The sequence below is a fragment of the Sus scrofa genome, chromosome 17, assembly GCF_000003025.6.
Source record: "Sus scrofa isolate TJ Tabasco breed Duroc chromosome 17, Sscrofa11.1, whole genome shotgun sequence".
NCBI lineage: Eukaryota > Metazoa > Chordata > Mammalia > Artiodactyla > Suidae > Sus > Sus scrofa.
The window spans coordinates 39,964,669-39,983,916 of NC_010459.5; the positions used below are offsets into that span (position 1 = coordinate 39,964,669).

At 44.3% G+C, this 19,248-nt stretch overlaps 1 protein-coding gene across 8 annotated transcripts in view; it reads right to left on the reverse strand.

Moving 5' to 3' along the window:
* The window catches only part of NDRG3 (NDRG family member 3), an 81,798-nt gene that overhangs the window by 58,712 nt on the left and 3,838 nt on the right, over positions 1–19,248 (reverse strand). For 7 of the 8 annotated variants that reach the window (XM_021077356.1, XM_021077358.1, XM_021077357.1 and 4 more), the window contains exon 2: positions 4,890–4,991. In XM_021077356.1, coding sequence (XP_020933015.1) covers positions 4,890–4,946 — 57 coding nt within the window. In that variant the 5' untranslated portion in view covers positions 4,947–4,991. Of the gene's footprint in view, positions 1–4,889; positions 4,995–19,248 lie in introns of those variants that run through there. The other variant, XM_021077359.1, reaches the window with a different exon arrangement.

Here is a 19,248-nt window from a genome sequence, read left to right on the forward strand (position 1 = left end):
TTTCCAGTCACTAGAGAAGGTCTACTTCTCTCTTTTTTTTTTTTTCCTTTTTTGGCCACTGCAGTGACAACACTGGATCCTTAACCTGCTATGCCACAAGGGGAACTCTCACCTCACTTTTTATTGCAACAATCAAAACAAAATAAATACCCTGTTTTTGTTCCCTCCACTAAATATTTATTCTCCTTCTTGATGGTTCCTCAATTCTGCAGAAGGCCATTGTGGCCGCCTACTTATATTCTCAAGCCTGGTCTTTGGCCTTCACAGGCTCAACAGTATCTGAACTAAACAGTAGGTAAAGGAGGGCAGGGAAAATGAGCACAAACCAGTCACCTTTCCTGCTTGTATAAGGTTTATTGGGTGAGGAGGTTGGAACAACAATCTACAAGAGGCAGAGATGGTAGGAAGAACCCTAGACCCCCCCCTCCCCCAATCCAGGCTGAAATCAACAGCTGTGGGTTCTAATCGCAGCTTCACCACCTTATTAGACACTAATGTTGGACCTCTCTGAGCTTCATCTGTAAAATGGAGTTAAAAATACCTTTAGCTATTTACTTCACAAGAGATTAGGAAGTTCAAATTAGATAGTATTTGTGAAAATGCTCTGAAAATGGTTAAATGCTATTTTTTTAAAAATCATTTCATATTCCTATGCAATTTCTGCCCCCCGCCTCCCCACCCCCAAAACCAAACGGAAGCAACAGCAAGTGATTCTTTTCATCACTGGAGCCAAAACAAGCATGGCAAAATTACCCACTTCTTCACAATTCTGAGCCGTAGACAAAAATCACAGGCATACTAAAATTAAATGGGAAAAGGACCAACAAATGACAAGAGAGTAGTTAACATAAACCTCGCTTAAAGTTATTTTGAGAATGCTTCCTTATAGTCATCTCAGGACAAATTTCTGCAGGTTGGGCCTAGACTTCCTTTAGCCCCTTGAACTCTAGAAGGATACAGAGTTGCCTCTGGCTAAGAGCATATCTTATGAGGAGAATGGACAGAAAAAATGAAGTGAAATAATACACATCCCTACAATTCTCCTTAAAAGGAGAGTGCAAGCCTCAGAGGTGATGCCAGAACAGCTACAGGGTAAAGATGGTGGAAAAGCCTTGGGTTGTGGAGCAGGAAAGATCTGAGTTTCAGACCTGGCTCTGCCACTTACTGACTGGGCAGGCCAGTCTTTCAGTCAGATTTTCATCTGATCTACTTCAAAGGGATATTCTCACGATTAAAAGGGAGAAGGTATGTAAAACACCAAAGCACCTGGGACATAAAAGGTACTTAATAAAAAACAGCAAGATAGGCAAAACAAAAAGAACCCCCCCAAAAAAAAAACCCCACACACAAAAAAAACAAAAAACCTCAAGTCATTGACACCTATGCAAAACTGGAGGCTGATCCCCTCACAGCAGTGGTTCTCAACTGGGGAGACTCTGCCAGTCCCTTACCCACCCCCAGAGACATCTGACAATGTCTGGAGACATTTTTGGTTGTCATAATTCAGGGGTGCCACTGGCATCTAGTGGGTAGAGGCCAAAGATGTAACACACTACAATGCACAGGACAGTCTGCCAAAACAAATAATTTTCTAGCCCAAAATATTAATAGTGCCAAGATTGAGAAATTCTGCCCTATAGCAGGTATTCCTAAGTACGAAATCTGAGTAAGCTACTTCACATTTCTTAGCCCTCGTTTCCTCATCGGTAATATGCAAACTGATCTGTGGCCCCTCATCATCAGGCCTTTGGGAGGATCAAATGAAATAATAGATGAGAAGCATCATCATCGTTATACCTTTCAAAATGTATGCAAAAGCACCCACTTAATAAGCACTGATGTACTGGGGGAGTGTGTGGAGGGTAGTAGGTAGAATTCTTTGTTTGGGAATGATACCATCCAACGAGGGCCTCCTGCCCATCTGCTTCTACAAAGCTTGGCTGGAGCAAGGGAGCACTCATGAATAGTGATGGGCTAGGAGCACTGCACAGGGAGAGAAGGGAGGAAATGGAGCATGGAAGTAGGTAGGAAGAGCACAGGCATATCAAAGAAGAGCAGGCAGATATTAGGAAGTGAGACAATGCTCGGTCTCTTAGAATGCTCAGGCTGCCTGAGTGGCTTAAACGACAGAAATTTATCTTCTCACAGATCAAGGTTCCAGCAGGGTTCAGTGTTTGGTGACAGCTCCCTTCCTGGCTCTGCCATTGATGTGTCCCCACTTGGCAGAGGCTGGCAGTTGATCTCTCTCCTTCCTCCACTCCTCTTTTTTGCTTTTTTTTTTTTTTAGGGCCACACCCACGGCATATGTAAGTTCTCAAGCCAGGGGTCGAAGTGGAGCTACAGTTGCCGGCCTACATCACAGCCACGGCAACGTGGGATCCAAGTCGCATCCGCGACCCATACCACAGCTCACGGCAAGGCTGGATCCCTGACCAACTGAGCAAGGCCAGGGATCGAACCTGTGTCTTCATGGATACTAATTGGGTTCTTACCACTGAGCCACAATAGGAACTTCCCTTCCCCCACTCTTCTTACAAGGCCATCAATTCTACCAGATTAGGGCCCTCATTTAACTTTAGTCACTTCCTTAAAGGCCTTATCGCCAATACAGTCACATGGGAGGCTAAGGCTTCAGCATATGAATTTTACGGGAAGTGGCACAATTCTATTCAGAGCACTTGGGCACACATCAGACACAGCCAAGGCATCACTATAGCCTAAGAGATGAGGACCCAGATGTTATTAGATCAGTGCTTTTCTATGTTTACAGTCACCAAATTTTTTCTTTTCCAGCTGCTTTCTCTATGAGATATCCAGTCAATTAACTCCTGCAACTCTTCCTGTAGGTGCCTCCTCAGGCATCCTGTGGACTGCCAGGATCGGGGAAAAATCTTCTTTATCTCTGCCCCAGTCCTCAAATGTCCCAGTCCTCAAATGTCAGGTCATGGGGTTTCCAACAATGACTAACCAAAATCACTTTAGGCACGCTTCTCAATCTTGTAAGCTTTTAAAAAGAGTTCACCATGGAGTTCCCGTCATGGTGCAGTGGATAACGAATTCGACTAGGAACCATGAGGTTGTGGGTTCAATCTCTGGCCTTGCTCAGTGGGTGGAGGATACAGCGTTGCCATGAGCCGTGGTGTAGGTCGCAGATTCGGCTCGGATCTGGCATTGCTGTGGCTGTGGTGTAGGCTGGCAGCAACAGCTCCAATTAGACCCCTAGCCTGGGAACCTCCATGTGCTGCGGGAGCGGTCCTAGAAAAGGCAAAAAGACAAAATAAACAAATAAATAAATAAAATTAAAAAAAAAAAAAGTTCACCATGAGAGTTCCTGTTGTGGTTCATCAGGTTAAGAACCCAACATAGTGTCTGTGAGGATTTGGGTTCAATCCCTGCTCAGTGGGTGAAGGATCCCGAGGTGTTGTGGCTATGGTGTAAGCTGGCAGCTACAGCTCCAATTCGACCCTTAGCCCAGGAACGTCCATATGCCACAGGTGTGGCCATAAAAAAAAAAGTTCATCCTGGATGGGGTCAATTAGAACCTCTGGAGGTAGGACCTAGGCATCGGTCACTTTTAAATCTCCCCAAGTAACTCCAAAAAGCAGCCAAGGTTGAGAACCACTGATCGTAGAGGGGTGTGTGTGTCCTGTCCTCCTCCCCTCAGATTCCAATTTAGTTGTTCTAGAGTGGGACCCGGGAATCTGTATTTTTTAACAATTCCCTGGCTGATTCTGATGATCAGTCAGGTTAAGGATAGGTTACACCTTCCGGAAGCTAAAGTACCTACCCCTACCTGCCCTGTAACTCTTCATTTCTGGGGCTATACATACGCTTTACAGATGCAGACTGTATTTCCTTCCTTCTCTTTGTGGCACATCATGTTGGGGACAGCCCTTCACATGCATCAAAAGACAGTACTTAGAGGAGAGAGGGTTCCCAAAACAAGAGAAGCAGCAGGAGAAACCAAATGGGGTTTAAAAATTATGCAGCGAAGAAGAAATCTAAAGGAGTGGGCAAGGGAATGGATATGAGGTCACGGGATGAGAATGGGGTTGACAGGATTCAATAGCAAATTAATGAACACGTAGTGAGTCAACAGTCCCAGAAGCTATAGGTGAATGGCCTTGCTTTGGGCAAAAAAGATAACAGGCAATAGCATCTTCTGATGCAGCCTCCCCCATCTTTATCCTAACTCTCCATCAATACTGCCCTCAGGAAAAGATGCCGTAAACTGATTCACACCAAGCTGGAAGAGTATTTGAATAGGGGACAATGATAATAAACCAAAAGAATAAGGTTGAAAAGAAGGAATTTCAAGCACTTGTACTGAATGGACAGGGAGAGAAGACAGGATAAGCCTTTCTTAGCTTTTTGATAACTCCTATCATCACAGCCCTCTTCACTTGCTGAATCCCGGTGGCTGTTCACTACGCTGCTCATTGTGTAGTTCTCAGACATTAACACGAAAACCAGGCATTCCTGTTGAAAACCTCAACACTGACAGAAACGTCACATCACACAGACTTCTTCACACAAACTTTAAAGAGCACATGGCAGCCTGTGTACATCACCAGCCATGGACGTTGTTTTCCTTATATTGTCTTAAAAGTCAATATAAAGACTTGGATTCTAAGTCAAACCCCACTCTCACATTTTCTGCTTAACATCACTGTCTGTAAAACAGGAAAGTTTCAAGGATAAGTTGGTTGAATCTGGCCTATGGTAACAAAAGTAGGAAGAAAGAAATGGGAGAAAAGACATCAAGAAGGTCAAGAAATTAATTTTTTAAAGTACCCTCTTTGTACACAAACTAAATACTATTCAGATAATATAGAAAATGAACGAATCACAGAAAATACATATATTTTAGTGAAAACAGCACTCTTTACCTTATCATTTAGAAGTGGTTTGATCTCTGTGAGTTGAACATCCTGAAGTTCATCCATGAGGACAGATGAGAGCAGAAGAGTCTCAAGAATAAATGAGTAATTCTGAAACAGAAGACAAGTGACACAAAAGGTTTAAACTAGGATTTGGAACCATAATAGTCATACTATATCCATTCATTCAAATATTAGAGCTTAGTATGTGTCATGCACTGCTATGGGTATGAAGGCACAATAAATTAGATACTTATGGCAAACAGACCCTAAAGTGGTATTTACTTTATTCACACCCATGTATAATCCACCCCTGCCCCCCACCCTGCAACCAACTGGGTGTGGGTGGGACACATGGCTTACTTTCTCTCTCTCTTTTTTTTTGGTCTTTTTAGGGCCACACCCATAGCATATGGAGGTTCCCAGGCTAGGGGTCGAAGCAAGAGCTGTAGCTGCAAGCCTACGCCATAGACACAGCAATGCAGAATCCAAGCCACATCTGTGAGCTACACCACAGCTCATGGCAACACCAGATCCTTAACTCACCAAGCGAGGCCAAGGAGCGAACCCACATCCTCATGGATGCTAGTCGGGTTCATTACTGCTGAACCACAACAGGAACTCCACACATGGCTTGCTTTTAACCATTATAATATGGCAAAGGTGAGGCTCCCTTGTGGCTCAGGAGTTAAGGATCCAGTGGTGTCACTGCAGCGGCTCAGGTTGCTCCTGTGCAGCAAGTTCAATCCCTGGCCCCAGGAATCCCTGTCATGGCTCATCAGGTTAAGAACTCCACACAGTGTCCGTGAGGATGCGGGTACAATTCCCAGCCTCGCTCAGTGGGTTAAGGATCTGGTGTTGCAGGAAGCTGCAGCACAGATTGCAGATGTGGCTCAGATTCAGTGTGGCTGTGGCGTAGGCCAGAAGCTGCAGCTCCAATTTGATCCCTAGCCTGGGAACTGACATATGCCTCAGGTGCAGCCAATAAAAGAAAAAAAATCCCTGACCCAGGGATTTTCACATTGCCATGGGCAAGGCAAAAAATAAAAAATAAAAAATAAAAAGAATATGGCAAAGGTGACTGGATGGACATGAATATCTGTTTGAGATGATACTACGTAATATTTTAATATCTCTCTTGCAGAGAGACAAACATTCCCTTGCTAGCTTTAAAGAAGCAAGCTGGCATGTTGTGAAAGGAAACACATGAGGCAAGGAACAGCCTCCAGACAAAAAAGCAAGAAACTAGGACTCTTAGTTCAACCACCTGCAAGGAACTGAAGGCTGCCACCAACCATGTGGGCCTGGAAGCAGATCCCTTCCCAGGGGAGCCTTATATGAGAAGCTCACCCTGACTGGTACCTTGACAGCAGCCTTGCAGAGGACTGGAGTCTCCCAATCCCCTGAAACTGAGATAATAAATGTGTGTTGTTTTAGGAGTTCCCGTCGTGGCGCAGTGGTTAATGAATCCAACCAGGAACCATGAGGTTTCGGGTTCGATCCCTGGCCTTGCTCAGTGGGTTAAGGATCCGGCATTGCCGTGATCTGTGGGGTAGGTCGCAGACGGGGCTCGGATCCTGCGTTGCTGTGGCTCAGGCGTAGGCCGGCGGCTACAGCTCCAATTCGACCCCTAGCCTGGGAACCTCCATATGCCACAGGAGCAGCCCTAGAAAAGGCAAAAAAAAAAAAAGAATGGCAATAAGGAGTTCCCGTGGTGGTGCAGTGGTAACAAACCCAACTAGCATCCACGAGGACGTGGGTTCAATCCCTGGCCTTTTTCAGTGGGTTATGGATCTGGTGTTGCAGTGATGTAGGCCAGCAGCTACAGCTGTGATTCGACCTAGGCCTGGGAACTTCCATATGCTACAGGTGCAGTCCCAAAAAGACAAAAAAAAAAAAAAAAAAAAAACGGCGATAAGAATAAAGAGCAATGAACCAAGGCCAAACTCACTACCTTCACTTGGGGGGACCCTGGAAGTAGATGCAGAGTATGGTAGCCAGCCTCCTCAAAGGCCTCCAGTGAGCCCAAGGATCCTTGACTCCTGATGTCTGTGCTCATGTGTAATCTCCCACCCAAATAAATCAGGATGGACTGAGTAACAGAACATGGCAGAAGCAACAATATGTGACTTCTGAGGCTACCTCATGAAGACATTATAGTTTCTGCTTTAAGACACTGCAGTCTTCTGTCTGCCTGTTTCCTGGCCACGCCTGTGGCACGTGGAAACTCCCAGGTCCAGGATCAAGGCAATGCCCCAAGCCACTGAAGTGACAAGGCTGGACCCTTAACCCACTGTGCCGCAAGAGAACTCCAGACACTGCAATCCTAATTTATCAGCTCTGGGGGAAGACAGTCACCTTACAAACAGCCCTCAGGGGGAAAGGAACCAGCCTGTCAGTACCAACCTAGCAGCCACCCTGCAAATGGATCCTTCAGCCCTGGCCAAGACCAGGTGACCGCAGCCCTGGAGACATCTGACGCCAACCACCTGAGCCAGAACTCCCCTCCCAAGCCTGCTCCTGAATTCCTGACCCACAGAAAATATGAGACGTAACAAATAATTTTGGAGTGATCTGTTACATAGCAGTAGATAACTAATATAGAAAGGGGGAGTTCTAGGAGAAGAGGGAAGCTGGAGTAGCGAGGAAGAGCCCCTATCCCACTGTACAGGAAGCCATGGAGAGAGCATGCATTCCAGGCTCGTTTTTAGCCATTACTGACCAATACAACAAAGTAAATCCTGCTCTCAACTGTGACCACACTAAGGCCGACTAACAAAAGCTCTTCTATCATTACTTTGAAGAACCTGGAGGATGCCAGTAGCGAACACTGCTCAAACTATGGACCCTACATGCCAACCATGAGGATCCAAAGCATCTATGCCACTTAGCACAAGCCTGATATTTAACCTCCCTCCAGGGCACGGTTTGCTCAGATCTCAGGCACCCTATAAACTGGATTGAACTACGGAATGCGCAGAAACTGGATTTTTATTTTACTTTATTTTTCTATCAGTCACACCTCAAAAGGGGATAACTTGAATCTTTTTTTTTTTTTTTTGTCTTTTTTCTGTTGTTGTTTTTTGTTGTTGTTGTTGCTATTTCTTGGGCCGCTCACGCGGCATATGGAGGTTCCCAGGCTAGGGGTTGAATCGGAGCTGCAGCCACCGGCCTACGCCAGAGCCACAGCAACACGGGATCCGAGCCGCGTCTGCAACCTACACCACAACTCACGGCAACGCCGGATCGTTAACCCACTGAGCAAGGGCAGGGACCGAACCCACAACCTCATGGTTCCTAGTCGGATTCGTTAACCACTGCGCCACGACGGGAACTCCAACTTGAATCTTTTATCGCAAATTTCTGTCAGCATCTACAATTCTCTCTTTAATTGTCCCCACTTTGACCCACTTAACTCTCAAAACATTGGCCTAATTGAGATCTACTTACTGTGTGTTCATTAATCACACTATAAACTGCAGCTACTTTTCATTTGGACGTCACCATTTACCAGTAATTTAAAATAGCAATTTTGGAGTTTCCATTGTGGCGCAGCAGAAATGAATCCAACTAGGAACCATGAAGTTGAGGGTTTGATCCCTGGCCTTGCTTAGTGGGTTAAGGATCCGGCGCTGCTGTGAGCTGTGGTGTAGGCTGCAGACACAGCTCGGATCCCATGTTGCTATGGCTGTGGTGTAGGTCAGCAGCTACAGCTCTAACTAGATGCCTAGCCTGGGAACCTCCATATGCCATGGGTGTGGCCCTAAAAAGACCAAAAAACAAACAAAAAATAAAATGGCAATTTGGGGCATTCCCATCGTGGCTCAGTGGTTAGCGAACCCAAATGGCATCCATGAGGACATGGGTTTGATCCCTGGCCTTGCTCAGTGGGTTAAAGATCCAGCATTGCCATGAGCTGTGGTGTAGGTCACAAACACGGCTCGGATCCCATGTTGCTGTGGCTGTGTGTAGGCCGGCAGCTACAGCTCTGAATCTAACCCCTAAGCCTGGGAATCTCCATATGCTGCAGATATAACCCTAAAAAGACAAAAGACCAAAAAAAAAAAAAAAAAAAGCAATTTTTAAATCCTTTTTCCTATCATAAAAGCATTATGTGTTCACTTTAGAAAATACGGCAATCATAGAATAATCAGAGTATACTTTACTCATAATCCTTCCTTCTAAAGACAACCACTATTAACATTTGAGTCTATTTCCATTTTTTCTCCCCATGTAAAACGATGATTTCCTAATATTGTTTTTCCACCTGCTCCATTCCCTACTTTAATTCACTCACGTGAAAGCAGGGCACTGCAAGACTTTTAATCATTCAAAGGTGACTCCACATGGGGAGGCCTGTCAAGGAGCCTCAGGGACAGAGGGAAGCCTGAGGTGCCCTCAAGTCCACAGTGACGCATTCACCTAGTGTTCCCGTGCTTTTTTTAAAGATGAAGAAAAACGCAGTCTGTGCCAGGACACACACTTAAACCAGGGCACAAATTAAATGAGAAAGCTGTCCCTGTCAGCCGGACCCAGTGCAGTCAATACAGGACAGTGTGACTTAGGAACTGGCAACAAGACGGTAGATGTTCACCTTCCCCATTATAGGGGGCCTAACACGTTCTTCCCGAGACTCAATTTTTGCTCAGTTCTCACTGTCCTGAACCCTTGTCAGTGAGCAGTTTTGTTTGTTTTTTGCTTTTTAGGGCTGCACCTGTTGCATATGGAGGTTCCCAGGCTTGGGGTCGAATCAGAGGTGTAGCTGCCAGCCTATGTCACAGCCACAGCAACAGGTGATCTGAGCCGCGTCTGCGACCTACACCACAGCTCATGGCAACGCCGGATTCTTACCCACTGGGAGAGGCCAGGGATTGAACTCACAACCTTATAGTTACTAGTGGGATTTGTTTCCGCTGCGCCACAACAGGAACTCCGCCAGTGAGCAGTTTTATAACACCCATAAGAAAACTAAGATCTCATGGTGGAAATTTCCGTCTCCAGATCCCTCAGCTACACAGACTGCCTCCCTCCTAGGGATCCAAGGCTGCAGTGCCCTCCTCTGCACAAATGATATGGCTGCCAGATCCCCACCCTAGTACTAAGGGCTATTAATATTTTTAAAAGGCTAGTAGAGGTTTTATAAACTGTAGTAGATAAGAAATCTTCCCCAGTCTTATGAGGCAGAGAGAAGAGTGACAAGGGAAAAACTACCATCCTCAAACTGCGGAAGTGACCCTGGCCTCAACAGGCTAGAGAGAGAAAGGGGGAGGAGTTCCCATCATGGCTCAGGAGGTAACAAATCCGACTAGGAACCATGAGGTTGTGGGTTTGATCCCTGGCCTTGCTCAGTGGGTTAAGGATCTGGCGTGGCCGTGAGCTGTGGTGTAGGTTGCAGACTCAGCTCGGATCTTGCGTTGCTGTGGCTCTGGCGTAGGCCGGTGGCTACAGCTCTGATTCGACCCCAGCCTGGGAACCTCCATATGCCACAGGAGCGGCCCTAGAAATGGCAAAAAGACAAAAAAAAAAAAAAAAGAGAGAGAGAGAGAGAGAAAAGGGAAAGTATAAATCCTACTTTGTGCCAGGAATTATCATCCAAGGAGTTCACTTTAATCCTAACAATCCTCCCAGGTAGGTATCTTCATGTCTTACTTTATGGGCAAGAAATTTAGGCTTAGACAAGTTATATGAATTTTCCAATATCCACATCTAAGTAAGTATTGGGGCAAGGATTTAAAAACCTTTGCTTTTCCCATTATACCATAATGTCTCTGCCAGACCCCATTACTGAGTAAGCTTCTCCCACTCCATTCACAGAGGCACCTCCTTAAAGTAAAGGTAATCCTGTGCCACCAATGACTCGGATGCCTTAGAATGAAATTTTGAGTCATCACACCAGGACAAGAACCCTCATTATCTCAGACAAGGAGCAGACAAAGTAAACAGGAAAAATCAAAATAAAATCCCAGCTATTATCTAATACCCAGTTTCAGAAATGAGGGCTAATTCTTGCTTGTTGTTAGAACAGTGAGCCTCGAACTTTAATGTACAATCACCTGGGGATCTTGTTTAGGATCTCAGGTATAATCAGATTTGAGTGAAGACTGTCTAACACGTGACCTCATCCATCAGCTGAGGAGGAGTGGAGGTCATCTGAGGTGAAGGTGAAGAAATTAAGGGCTTGATTATTAGCAACAACCCTTAAAAGAGATAAAGATGGGGTAGAGGCAGACTTTCTTCATCTAATTTCATCCTGCCGTCTTCCAAAAAGGATTTCAGTAAACTAGATGTTTAAAAGAGTCAACAAGCCAGACCAACCAGAGGGGGAATACACCGAAGAAAGAGAAAAGAGTTTACTATATTACTGCAGGAACCTAGCTGAAAGGTGGCAAGAGTCTGACCATGCTAGAATCACAGATAGAAAAAGGGAGATCTGGAGCATAAGGCTGGTTTAAAAAAAAAAAAAAAAAATAGCCTTAAGTCAGAGAAGAGTCAGATTTTACCAAGGTTTCTAGGGATAAAGGAATGATGGCACGATTAATGGAGAACCTGGTGAAAAACAAACAAACAAACAAAAAAACAGTTTTGAACCACAGCTGAAATTTGGGCATCCAAGAGATACACAGGTAGGAGTGAGACTCGGGAAATCAGTAAGTATCCAGCAACCAGAGACGAGGAGGAATAGCAGGCCCTGGGTTCTTCTGAAAGACAACTCAGTGACAGAAAAGAAAGCAGAACCAGTAAGAAACAAAGAAAAAGAAAGCTCCGAGAGGCAAGAGGAAAAGCAGAAAAACAATGTCAAAGACGCCAAGGGAGAAGGTGACATTTACATGGAAGGGGAGGCAAATTACCACAGGCTGAAGCAAGAAGGAGGAGGAGGGCTAAGAAAGGGCCATTATTTTTTTGACAGGAACAGTCAATGGCATTAAAATCCAGGAAAAATAAGATTCAGTTCTCCACACTAAAAAGCCCAGGACTATGACCTGTTAAATATCCAGAAAATGACATTTCTGCATTTAACTACAAGCAACAATGACCAGGAGGGGCACCAGTGTTCTCTGATACTCAGAGTCAGCGCTGAGAGGGCCTCTAAAGATCAAGAATACTTTTTTTTATTATTACTCAATGAATTTATTACATTTGTAGATGTACAATGATGATCAAAATCCAATTTTATAGGATAAAGATCAAGAATACCTCTAATTACTGCACCGAAACTTCTGATTCTTCTAGTCGTGGAAAAAGCCCATAAGCACATCAGATGTGGACTCTAGGTCTAGGTGAGCCCTTACCTAGCTGAGCAGCACTGGCCAAAGCATTTTTCCTTTCTGGATCTCAGTTTCTCTCTCAAGAGAAGAAGCTGGGCAGGATGACATTTTAAGCCCCTGACGAGGACTGATGTTCTGTGACCCAAAAGCTCCTTGGAAATGCAGTGCTTTACATTATTCCCCAGGGTAAGTGCTCCCCATCCCCCGCTCATAGAGCTCTTACTATAATCCTAAGAGGTCACCCAGTTATCAACCTAATGAGGCTCAACGATTAGCTGAAGGCCACCAGCAAATCAGGGGGAGGATGCACTTGGCCTGATTCCAGGCACATGAAAGTCTCTGGCTTTTATCACACCCTATACTATGTTCTTTTAGTTGGAAAAACCTCACTGAAATTTCCAGTACTTAGGAATACTGGCTTGTTGGGAGTTCCTGCTGTGGTGCAGTGGGATCAGCCGCATTGCTGAAGCGCCAGGACACAGGTTCAATTCCTGGCCCAGCACAGTGGATTAAAGGATCCTGCACTGCCACAGCTGTGGCCTAGATCGCAACTGTGGCTCAGATCTGATTCCTGGCTTGGGTACTCCATACGCCATGGGGCAGCCAAAATGAAAAACAATAACAACAACAAAAAAACCCAAAACCAAAAAAAAGAAACAAAAAAACCCCCAAGCCACTGCTTTGTTACTTTAAAAAGACAGTAAGTGACTATATACAGTACTGGCTTACTAAACTACCAGCTGTCTTATTTTGCAGCTTTTCCCCATGACCAAGATAATCTGTCTGGCCTTCATCAGGCTTTGTCAGGATGTACTGACACCAGGCTACTAGTTTGTATTCTAGGGGCAGAGCAGTCACTTCTGGTTTTGGCAAGATTGCAGACAACCAAGACAGAATGAAGGCAGCAAACAAAGGAGGCACAGTAAGGAGACTGAGCTGGAAAGGGTCGGCTGGAGCTGGTGCTGAAGCAGCTATGACTGGAAAGTTGTAGGAAGTGGTGGGAAGGTAGACAGCGGTGCTCCGACAGCGAGCTGACTCACATCCTCTCTTTTTACCTATAAACCACCGGCTGAGTGAATATAACAGAGCTTTACCATTTACAGCTAACATCTCCTTGGGTTATCCCAATGGCACCGTGAGGTAAAACACTGGGGCACCACATCATTTCTATTAGAGATGAGCAAACTGAGGTTTAAAGAGGTGAAATGAACTGAACAAAATAACAATAAACACAACAGCTGGAACCAAAACCCAGTTTTCTTCTGATCCCAAATGCTTATGCTATGCCCTGCATATTTCCCCCCAGGTGATCACAGATTAAAAGACATGGGTATAAAAAGGAGAGACATTCAGCTGATTGCCTTCCTGCACCCACTCCAGTCCTAAATTATATTGAGCAGTTAGGATCTGGCCACAGGCTTTAGGATTAAATCTTAATATGAAGTTAAAAACAAGAAAGCCCAGATTTGGAACTGGAGTCTGCCTTTACCCATTAATTCAATTGAGCAGGGGAGAGTCAGTCTACAAACAAAATACTACAGGAGTTCCCGTCGTGGCTCAGTGGTTAACGAATCCAACTAGGAACCATGAGGTTGCGGGTTCGATCCCTGGCCTCGCTCAGTGGTTAAGGATCCGGCGTTGCTGTGAGTTGTGGTGTAGGTCGCTGACGTGGCTTGGATCCCGAGTTGCGTGGCTCTGGCGTAGGTGGGCGGCTATGGCTCCGATTAGACCCCTAGCCTGGGAACCTCCATATGCTGCAGGAGCGACCCTAGAAAAGACGAAACAAAACAAAACAAAACAAAAAAACACAATTCAAGGAAGGATAAACATGGGCCTGTGAATGGGACAAACTCTAAGGCAGTTTCTCAACCTCAGCACCACTGACATTTTGGGCCATATAATTCTTTGTTGTGGGGGCTGTCCTGTGTATGGTAGGATATTCAGCAGCACCCCTGGCCTCTACCCACTAAATGCCAGTAGCATTCACCTCCAAAAGTTTTGACAACCAAAGATGTTTCCAAATATTGCCAAATGTCCTCTGGGCGGGGCGGGGGGGGGGCAAAATCACCTCTAGTTGAGAACCACTGCTCTAAGGGTGACAGATGTTTAGGGCAAAGGTCAGTTAATGCAGGTCATGGGTGCTGAGAAAAAGTTTCATGGAGGAGGTAATATTTGAACTAGACCTTGAAGAATAGACAAAATTCCCATAGGTGAGGGTGAGAGAAGAATAAAAAGAAGGAATTCCGGAAACGGAGGAGAACGTAAAAGCAAGATGAGAAAGTACAGGTCTGCTGGAAAATGTTCCCATGTGGCAAGAGCGGAAGGTTTTTGCCGGAAATAGGTAATAAAGCTAAAAATGCCATTAGAGTCATGTCACAGATAGCGATCCATCAATTAATACTTATAAGATAGGCACACTTAAGGAAATAGCCAACAACGCAAGAAACCACACAGATATGCCCCACCTCCCCGGGAGGACCGAATGTAGCCTGTCACATTATACACAGCATCTGGTGTTCAATGCATTTCGTCAGAGTTAAACGAAGCTTGGAACCAGTGCAGAAGTGGGAGAAATAACTAAAAAGACTGGGATGGTCAGGAATTTCCCAAAGGAGTTAACAGCGATGGGCCTTGAATGGATATGTTTTGCATAGATGGAAGGGAGGAAAGGACATTCCAGGTGAGGACATCCAAGCTGGGAAAGAAAGAAATGTACACATAGGAGTTCCCACTGTGGCGCAGGGGGTTAAGAATCCGACTGCAGCAGCTCAAGTCACTCTGAAGGCTTGAATTCAATCCCTGGCCCAGGAACTGCCATATGCCTTGGGTGCAGCCATAAAATAAATGAGTAAATAGATAAATAAATAATAAATGCACACAACATATCCAAGAGACACCAGGAAGAACAATGCAGTTGGGAAAGAAGACAAGGCTGGTCAGAACACAGCACATGAATCAGACTTTACTGTGTGAACAACTGCAGAGGGTTCCTGAGGAGCAAAATGACACTGCTGTTTAAAATGTGGCATCTTGGGAGTTTCTGCTATGTCACAGCAGAAACGAATACAACTAGCATCCATAAGGATGTGTTCGATCCCTGGCCTTGCTCAGTGGGTCGAGAATCCGGCATTGCTGTGAGCCATGGTGTAGATCACAGACATAGCTTGGATCCTACATTGCTTGTGGCTGTGGTGTAAGCCGGCAGCTGCAGCTCCAATTCGACTCCTAGAGTGGGAAGTTCTATATGCCACAGGTGTGGCCCTAAAAAGCAAAAAAAAAAAAAAAAAAAGCTAAATAAATAAATAAAACATGGCATCTTGTCCAATAGATCTCTTAGCTACACATCAGACAGACCTGGGGAGCTCCGAAGCTCAATACCCAGGCCCCAACCCTAAGGATCCAATTTAATCAGGCGAAGACAGGGCCCAAGTATTGTTTTTAAAGCTCCACAGGTGATACTGACATGCAGCGAGGGCTGAGAACCACCAGCCTACGGTCATGCCATCATTCTCAGATGAGAAAAGAGGCCTGGAATTTAAGCGAATTGCCTAAATTCACACAGGCAGCTGGGTGTGGGGCTGGGACTGGCATCTGGACTCCTATTCCAGGCTCTGAAAGATATCACAGAGTCCTGGGCTAAATTCCATGCTTCCATCTATAAGAAGCACAATCTGATGATTTGGCTCTCAAGATTTGCCAGGGTTAAAGCCTGAATTAATCTCATCATAAAACTATTGACTTAAACATCCCCTCAAGTGTCTAGGGTAATGGATGCTGGTTTCACTAATGTCTCCTGAGGGCCCTTAGAAAAGGAAAGGGTCTCAGGAGGCTCCCCAGAAAGCCAGATAAACAAGCCAAACCACCCACCTCCCTGAAAGAAACAATGACTTAAAAAATACAGCTCACTGTACGTTAGCAATTACATAAAGGAAAGTCTGGGTTACTCTTCACCAGAAAAAAATTCTCTCAGAGATGGTATCCCAAAAGCAAAGGTGGGGGATGGGGAAAGTGATCAAAGGCAGCTGCAAAAGCAAGCGCACACACCCTCATTTTAACAGTAAATACCTCTACCAGTCCTCAGCCCTGGATAAGGGCCATCCACACACCTTGTGTTCTTCTGAAAGGGAAAGAGCTGCACCGCTTACAATAGGCCCTTGCCTTCCTGTTGTGTCGCTCCTGGATTCTGGCAGCACATGGTAAACAGAAGGTTTGCAGAGACTGCCTAGCTGGGAATCTGAGTCTGCTTGTGTAATCCTTCTATTCATTCCAGGGTACTGGTACAGATAACGATTAGAATAAAGCGACGTACATCTAGGGGCATTCTTGTTAATCCCATACACCCACCAACCAGCTGAAGCTCTAAGAAGGGGTCACACTAAAGTAACTCTAGAAGCAGAAGCACTACCCTCTGCCTTCAACTCTTGAAGGATGTACCTCAGGACACTAGGAAAGCTATTGCTGTCAAGGCTCTGGTCCATGCTCTTGGGATGGGTTCCAGGTTCCCACCACCTATAAGAACGAACCCCTGAAAGCAATTTGTTCTTTAAAAGAGCCTGAGTGGAGGTAAAGGACAAACAAGAGCCCTAAGAGCTTATACTCATACTAACTTGATGCTCATAATAAATTGATCTTTTACTCTCTGCCCGATACCATTAACATGTGCTTTATTTATCCATTCATTATTTCATTTTATTTCCCAACACACATATAAGATAGGTATCCCATTTTACAGATGAAAACTGAGTCTTGGAGAGGTCTTGTAGTATGGCAAAGGTCACACACCTAGCAACTGACAGAGTAAGAACCAGAGCAGCCTGCAGTTAGAGCTTGAGCAGGCCTCTATAAATGACTTTTCCCACTGGATACCAATTAATCATTAATTCTACTTATGTTTTTCAGGTTTGGCTCCTGGAGTCTATAAGGATCTTAATGATCAAAAAATTTGGAAAACTGAAGAGCATTATACAAAATTTAGGTATTATTATCATCATTATTACTTTAATGAATAGGAGAGAATTGCATCTATCTGGGGGTATTTGTGTGGACTAAGTACCCAAAGTTACATTTTAGTCAATACCATGTCCCAATAAAAGTTTAAAAGCACCAATATCTTCAAAAATTGAAAAGGAGGAGGGGCTATCCCCAAAGCTTTCTTAACTGAAGGAATAAAGAGGTAATAGCCTGATCCCTCTCTTCTCCTTTCTCTGCCAGTTATTAGGGTTTCACATAAAATGGTTTTAGAGCTAATTAAAAACTCTCACAATTTCAAAAAAGCATTCACTTTTTATCCATAAGTTGAAAGTTCAGGCTTCAAAGTGCAGAAGCACTTTAAGGATACAACAGTCATTTTTAGGAGTTCCCTTGTGCTTTAGGAGGTTAAGGATCTGGTGTTGTCACTGCTGCTTTTCAGGTCGATCTCTGGCCTGGGAATTTCAATAACAAAAAAAAAAAAAACCACAAAAGATACTGCAAAACTGATAACAACAACAAAAACTTTAAAATAACTACTAATAAAATCAAATATGAAGAAGAGTTCCCACTGTGGCACAATGGGTTAAGGATCCAATGCTGTCCCTTCGGCAGCTCGGATTTAATCCCCGGCCCGGGAACTTTCATATGCTGCAGGTGCCGCCAAGGGAAAAAAAAAATCAAGAATGAAGAATGGCTGTATAGGAAATTTATACTTGGTCAGCTGAAAACTCAAACTGTGGACTTGGGCATTTTTAGTTGATGAAGGGATTCTAATCAACTAAACTCCTCTACTTGGGAAATGAATTTTCATTTTCTATATTAAATCTCTGAGGAATATAAAAAGTAGCACCTCAAAACAAAAAGTTGGGGAGAAAGCCTGTTCCACATCATGTATTCTACTAAGTAGCATGACCTGTTATTATTTTAATCAGTGTTTACATAGAATTCAACTTAGAATCCAATGAAGCCATATTTCTTCCTAAGTATACCCCATTCAGCCATCAACCACAGATACTTATTTAGGACTGATATGTCAAACTGTGAAGCACTGTGGAAACATGAGAGAATTCTGAGTTGACTATATCATTCCTTCACCAAAGAGCTAAGATCAAAAGATATAACAGCCATTTTTGTATGGCATTTAAAACATCCTCCATGGGGGAGTTACCATTGCAGTTCAGCAGTAACAAACCCAACTAGTATCCTTGAGGATGCGGGTTCAATCCCTGGCCTTGTCATTGGGTTAAGGATCTGGCATTGCCATGAGTTGTGGCACAGGTCACAGATGTGGCTCAGATTTGGTATTGCTGTGGCTGTGGTGTAGGCAGGCAGCTGCAGCTCTGATTCGACCCCTAGCCTGGGAACTTCCATATGCCTCAGGTGTGGCCCTAAAAAGCAAAATATAAATTAAAAGATAAATTAAATAAATGTCTTCCATGGGAGTTCCCTGGCGGTCTAATGGTTAGGACTCGACATTTTCATTGTTGCAGCCCAGGTTCCATCCCTGGTCTGGGAACTAAGATCCCACATCAAGCTACTGCATACCACAGCCAAAAAAAAAAAAAAAAAAAAAAAAAAAGTATTCCACATATCTCCAATATCTCAGTTAATTTCACAACAGTAAATAAGAGAACAATTAATGACAAAATTGTAGGTGAGTATTCTAAATACAATAGAATTAGCACTGTGATTAAAGAAAAGATATTTCATTTACCAAAGAAAGCCTTGGTAAATAGTCACACTAAATCTAGGTTAAGTTTTTTGTGTGCTATTTCAAGCAGTCTCTTTAAAAAAAAAAAGTGGAATTGCGAGGAGGATTTAAAAAGATTCTTCAGGGAATTCCCACTGTGGTGAGTGGGGTTAAGGATCCAGCATTGCCACAGCTGTGGCATAGGTCAGAGCTGCAGCTTAGATTCAACCCCTGGCCTGGGAACTTGCATATGTCAAGTGTGGCCAAGAAAAACAAACAAAAAAAAACCTTTCAGAATAGATGACTTGACATCCAGTTCTGCAGTAAACCCAAAATGTTATCAATCTTTGGGCTTGAAAGTCCTTGACACACTCCTTTCTTTCATCATCCCTATTCAGGCTTCTCAATTTTTCTTCCAGAATCTCCCATTTGCCTTTCCTTT